This window comes from Hoplias malabaricus, chromosome X2 (genome assembly GCF_029633855.1).
Source record: "Hoplias malabaricus isolate fHopMal1 chromosome X2, fHopMal1.hap1, whole genome shotgun sequence".
Classification (NCBI taxonomy): domain Eukaryota; kingdom Metazoa; phylum Chordata; class Actinopteri; order Characiformes; family Erythrinidae; genus Hoplias; species Hoplias malabaricus.
Genome location: NC_089819.1, coordinates 34,503,062 through 34,509,701, shown reverse-complemented (window position 1 = coordinate 34,509,701; position 6,640 = coordinate 34,503,062). Strand labels below are relative to the sequence as shown.

The following is a 6,640-nucleotide window of genomic DNA, read 5'->3' as shown; positions in this document are numbered from 1 at the left end:
TCCACCTACCATTACCACGCCCCCTGTCCCCTTAGTAGGGCTGATATGGGAAATATGTAATTGTTTCATAATTATATGGTGGGTTTTGTGGTGGCCCATATTGAGTAGGCATGTATGTGTTTTTGTTCATAAATATTTGTGGTGATTGCATATGTGGCAGTGCAGTCATAGGCATCATGGTGTCAGACTTTGTTTGCTTTTTATTATCATTTATAGATTTCCTGGCTTCTGCTAGTTGAACAGTTAGTAGGTCTCTTTGTAACTTAAGTATCTCCTTGTCTTTATTATCAATTTTTTCCTTATATTTGTTCATATAGAAAAAATCATAGTTAGGTTTAGTAGATGTCTCAGCCTGTCTCTCTATTTCAGCTGCTTCCATGGAAGTAGTTGATCTTTTAATAATGTTTCTAAAATCCCCAAGTGCTATAGTCATGCCACCTGTCAGACTGTCCAGCTTTCTAATCCAAGCAGCCGCTCCACTACATAAAGGCGGAAACTGATCGATCAAAGTCTGTGCATCAGTCAGTGATAATGGTACATATTTATATGTTCCTGTACTAGTGGCCACTAATGGAAGCATAATGTCAACGTTAGTGTCAGACGTATATCTGTCAGGCGGGTGTCGAGGTCCGGTGCTACGTCTCAAAATGTCCGTTTTGTCTGAGGTGTGCATGTCGCATTCTAAAGACTGTTGTTTTAAGTCCAATTGTCTCTGTTCTTCTAGTATAAGTTTTTCCATGGCACACAATGTTTTGTTCAAATCAGTCATCCGTTTACCACCACGTCGTCCATTCGCACTGTACTCATCATCTGCTATATGTCTGTCATCCTGATCATAGTCAGCCGTTGTGACATGTCCCTCTAAATCTGCTTTAATCCTGATGTTTTGTTTATTTTTACGTGGCATCGGGTTCTTAAATGATGTTGTTATTGTTTGTTCATCGACAAGGCGCGGTTTATCCTGTTCTATATAATTTCCTGTGGTATCTATAATGTCAGAACAGTCAGTGTTAATATTTGTTTGTGTAATTAAAATTGACTCGTGTGGTTTTCGCAATTGGAATAGATCATATATTTACGTTTTTGTTTCTGACTCTGTGAGCTGGCTGCTCAGAAGTAAAGCCCCTCCCTTGATGTCCATCCAAACACTCACTCTACCCCATTCTACACTGAAGACTGGTACAATATTATCAACTGTTGTGACGAGGCCTAGGTTGTATGGCGGAGGCGGAGCTGTAGGCTCCTCCCCCTTGTGTTTCATATACTCAGTGTCCACTTCCGTGTTCTCGGCAGTGAGTTAAACGGCGTTCGAGTGTGACTGACCTGTTGTTTTCAAAGTAAAAGCTGCGGAATTAGACTGAGGAATGCCATTTTAAAATTTTGAAGCTCCGCAATGTCTGTTTTAGCTATTTTTAAACTTGTGTTTGCCTTAGGTCTTTGGAAAAGGCTAGCCTTACTAACCTCTGCTTCAGCCTGACGTAATATTACCTCCAGCTCTCTTTTCAACTGATTAATACCGGTGATTAAATAAGTGTTCTCTCCTGTGTGTATTTTTAGCCCACGTTTCAAATCTCTTTAGCACACTTTTGTGCACAATATCCCGCTTTTTTAAAATTTATTTCTCCCTGTTTAAATCCCTCATTTATTATTTCAATGTTGTACAAACGGTTTCCATTCCCAATTCCCCACGCCGTAAATGGCGTTTAATACATTATGTAAGTCTCTAGGAGTAGCCATATTATCTGTAAGAAGCTGATTAAAAAATGGGACCTTACCTGAATTGGTCTTCGTTGTAGTTCACCCTTCAATTGCAAATCATTTATCACCGCTAGGTTTCATTGCAATTCAGAGTGAATTAAAACAGTTTCCCAGCGCCCACGCAGCCGCCGCTGCTCTCAGCACAGTCCGCCTTAGTTTATATAAAATAAAAAGTCCAAAGTTTTATAGTCAAGTTTACAAACTCAGCCAAGAAAAGCATGACCACCTCAGCCCTGTTTAAAATTTCACAGGTGGATAGAAAACATAAGCTTGTCTTCAAACACAGTATTGAATTTAAAAGCAAGTCAAGCCTAATTTACATGAAGTATAAAACCGACCCACGGACCGAAAAAGCTTATAAGTCAGAAGCAAATAACACGCCAATATATGAAATAAAATTTGTACTCAACAAGAAAGCTAGGAAGACAGGACAGTGAGCTCACAACACAGAATTAAACAAAAGACTATTTTTAAGGTACGTAAACAAATTTCCAGACACACTTACAGTCAACAAGCCACAGTGAAATCACAAGATATATTCTAGCAAGCAAAAACAAAATTTTATGAACTACTGAATTTAGCAAGCAAGTTACAAAATATGTTATGATGAACGAAAAATTGAAACCGTGGCAGAAAATAAATTTTTTAGACGAACTACCATAGTTAAAAAATACAAACTAAACCGGAAAAATAATATTCTTAGGACAATAAGCAGTAAACAAAATACAAAATATATTTTATCCACTACAAGTCTAAATTAACAATATCAAAGAAACCAGATTCAAAATTAGAGCAAGTGTTCAATTAACAATTTTCCCTTTAATTCCCATGTTTAAACCTTACAGTTACCCCAATTTATCCTATTAATTACTCAGCTCTACACCTTGCTCACCTTTCTCCTATTCTCAACCTCTAAAAACGTCTTTCTGGAGCTCATTGTCTATATTTTCTTAATGTATAGTCTCCAAGAAAGCTCATTTAATTTACTTTATATATTTTGTTTTAAAACGTCTTCCGTTCAGGCTCATTGTCATAGATAAACAAACCCCTCATTTTATTGAGGTTCATATTCTTTAAATAACTGTCCTTGAACGAAGCTCATAATTTATACCATTACAAATTTCTTTCCCTATTAATTTCTAAATCTCTCTTTCTGACACTTTCCGTTTTCTTTAAACACACTCTCTCTGACACACTCTAGGCAGAGATGTCCTTTCCCCCCTTTTCTCTAAACACACTCACATAAAATTTATGACTCTTTACAGCACATTGATAGTACTCCACACACACACACACAAGCAACCGCAGAAGAAAAGGGGGTTGATCAGTCCCCCACTTCTCCCAAAAAATTCTTTCAGACACACACATACACAGCAAGACACTCCTCTATCGCCCTCTAGCGAGCAGAGACGTACACAACAGTCATGCAAACAGCCCCAAAAAATAACACAGCCTCTCAGACCAGACATAAAACATGAATACACAATCAAATTTCATTAAAATACACAACAAACTCTGGCGAGAACGACTTCCGCTCTTTTTTAATTAATTATTTCGCGGGGACAACTTCCGCTCGCGGGCACGGCATCCGCGAATATTAATATACTTCAGAGGGAACCACCCCTCTCGGACAGCCTTTCCGACCGGGCAATTAACTGGATACCTCGTCAGGTTCCAGTGGAGGACGCCACTACTCAGTTTCAAGATGGGAACCAATCATCCATCTATACCATTTTTAAATTCCATTTTAAATTCCATGATGGGTACAACATCCATCTATACCATTTTAAATTCCATAACCAAGCAACCCCAAATGTATAAACCAATAACAAATTATAAAAACATATTCAAAATAAATTGATTTGCTCATTACCTCACTCCAGACCGCCTTCAGGCCTCCGCACCACTCTGATTTAGAAATTCCAATATGCAGAATTTGAATAAAACAGGGTCTGCTCACCCACCTCAATAAATTGCGGCCGCGAGTGGAAAGGAGTCCGAAGTCGGTCTTGTTCTCACACTTCCGCACGTCCGGGGTCACCAATTGAAGAATTAAATGTTCTTTTTAGACCGTTCCCAAAGTAATTAAAATTTAGAAGATTTCCAAAAGATCCAAAATACAACCTTCCTCCTCAAGGAGGCGTGCTCGTTCCGGAAGTTTTACAAAGACCAGTCGAGTGAATTTCAAAGCAAATCAAAGTATTTAATACAATGCTGGATCCAGGAGAACTAATACATAAGAAACGCAACCTAGTGCCCTTCCACGCAGAGTTCTGACCTCTCCCCCCATCTGACTCCAGTTTTATATCCCAAATGACGTATACCCTGCTGGCAAGGCGTTTCTGGCTGATTAACATATATTAATATGCATAATTAGACATGTTAGTACTCAGGTTTCTCGCGTGCAGGTTTCCCATGCACCTATGACCCCAAAACACTCATCATGCCCTTCTGACTCTATAGGTTTTATTTCCCACATTCCTTTTCTGTCACCAAGATTCAGAGGGGTCACTAATGGACTTAAGGTCACTGAGATGCCCTAAAGTTCAACTCCCCCTTTTGGCTAACAGTTGTAATTTATGTGTTTCCTAAGTACAGAGAGGTCTAAGAATTTAGAAAGGTGTAAACACTGAGTCAGCATGCCAGTTAGTGTGCAGATTCTAAACTGTTTAAATGCATGGTTAAAATACTGGTTAATCATTCATATGAATACAAGGTTTCATACAATGAATATGTAATTATACTTTCTAATTTTAACTAATCATCATTTAAGGATATTTGTCCACTAACACAAAGTAATAAAATTATTTTTCACAACAATTACCCAGAAATGGATGATTATTTAATCTAATAAGTTATTTTGTAATACCTACCTTTTGGGTTCCATTGGCTATATTTCAGAGTTTACAAGTGATTTGTTATTAAGGTGTTTAAATAAAAATGTAAAGTTATTTATAATTTAAAGTTATTATTTAAAGTTATTTATACAATTGAATGTGTGAGTGCAATCAGTGAGTTATTACAAGACAGCCATAAAAACAATTGGTCTTGCAACACTATTTATTTTTAATATTGAACAATAATATTTTGTCCATATAGTCATGTAAAATGTAGGTAATATTGTTCTGTACAAGTGGAAATAAGTGGTAAAACAAAGAGCCATTTAGGAGCCGAAAGAGCCGGCTCTTTATGAAGAGCAGAGCCAAAAGAGCCGGCTCCCCAAAAAGAGCCGAAATTCCCATCACTACTTGGCTGCTTAAACAGCCTTGGCCCATGTGAAGTGTATCCGCCTGTGAGTGCTTTGTGACGTTGGAGGGGCTCAGCAGCACCCGCTGAACAGAAACTGCGATAGAAGTCAGAAAAAGTTATAGAAGTCAGTCTCCAAACACAAGCAGCTACAAAAACCCACCAGAAATAGAAGCTCGATTTGTCGCTAGTCGTTTTTAACAAAGAAAATGCCGCTAAGAGGTTTAAGAAAGTCTCCGGTTCAACTCAGAACAGAATAAAAATGTAACGCTCTCACGGATCGCTACACCAAAGGATCGCTGATTCGCTCATTTCGCTGTCAATCAAAAAGGGATTCAGCCTCAGACAGGTTTATATTAAAATCCCTGCATAAAACGCAGTAGTACCAAATATAATTTCTTCTTTATTTCTGTTATTTACAACAGTTCATAATTTTAATTTGTTTTAATAGGCTTTTAAATTGCTTTAAACACTTCCCTTAATCTAGATTATAATTCCCAATTTACTCAAGTCAAATATAAAATTTTAGTTGGACTTATATTTTGACAACATTTTGAATCTCTACCCAAGTGTCGCCAGCATCACGGTGCTCTCGTAATCCCTTCTCTTTGTGAAGGAGGGGGGACGAGGGACAATGGCGGATGTATGTGGTCAAATGCTACTCGGGTCCGGGCTTACGGTCCTGTCCCACCCGCTCATGTACATCAAGGTTTTAGTGCAGGTACGAGCTATATTCTTTTATTTAACACAAAAGCAAATAACCAAGAGGTTATCGTCATTGGGCGTGGAGCCACTAACACAATAAGCGGAGTTAATGTTAGCTAGATTATAGCTAACGTTCTACAGAAATAGTTTGTAGCAGACGATGACAGTGACTTTTTTCATTTTGAGTGACACAAAATCTTTTGTATGGCTGTACAACTCGTAAGAGTTGCCTTTATTTTGTTGTCTGTTGAGTTAAGGGGCAAAAGTCATGGAATCATGCTTAGCTAGTCAATCCAACTAATTGCTAAGGTTATGAAAGACCAAGGACATGAACAGATCATTTGCGTTTTGGACAATAGACACATTAGTCATATCTATATATTTCGTTCAGTCGGTGTTATATTAGACGGGATTATTTAAAAATAAGTTTAAATATCAACCTAATTATATGTGTCTAGCCAGGTAACGAATAGCCACAGTATAATTTGTCAGTGCGTCCTTTGGCGAGATGTTAAGTTTACCGAGATCTTTTTTCTAGGATAAAGAAACAGAATTTGTGATTTGCCAAAACTATGTACAATAATCACCTATCATTTGTTTTATACGACGCTGAAGTTGGCTTCTTATTCGCAGACTGAAGGTAGCTCCTTAGATCGCAGATCCAGATTCAGTGAGCCGCGGTGAATGAAAGGGAGTGTTCGATGTGCACATAATGCAGTGCACATTGCTTTTAAGGCTTCATAGACAAATGAAGTAAATAAATAATTGTCGGGCTAAACAGGCTTTTTCCTTTTAAGCATGACTTAGCTTTGTATATGCCTTATTAAAAATCACAATTTCTACAAAAAAAATCAATAACTAAAAAATTTTACAGACACAGGTTTCAGATTTAAAAGGTTCATTACTTTATTTAAACAGGTTAAAGTAAAAT

The 6,640-nt window shown here is 37.6% G+C and overlaps 1 protein-coding gene across 1 annotated transcript in view; it reads left to right on the top strand.

The window, feature by feature from the left end:
- Positions 1-5,568: 5,568 nt before the first annotated feature.
- Positions 5,569-6,640, top strand: part of LOC136676221 (mitochondrial carrier homolog 2-like) — a 68,487-nt gene continuing 67,415 nt past the window's right edge. Inside the window, exon 1 of the mRNA XM_066653068.1 lies at positions 5,569-5,725. Within this exon, the coding sequence (XP_066509165.1) occupies positions 5,639-5,725 (87 nt within the window). The 5' untranslated portion in view covers positions 5,569-5,638. The remainder of the gene's footprint in view (positions 5,726-6,640) is intronic.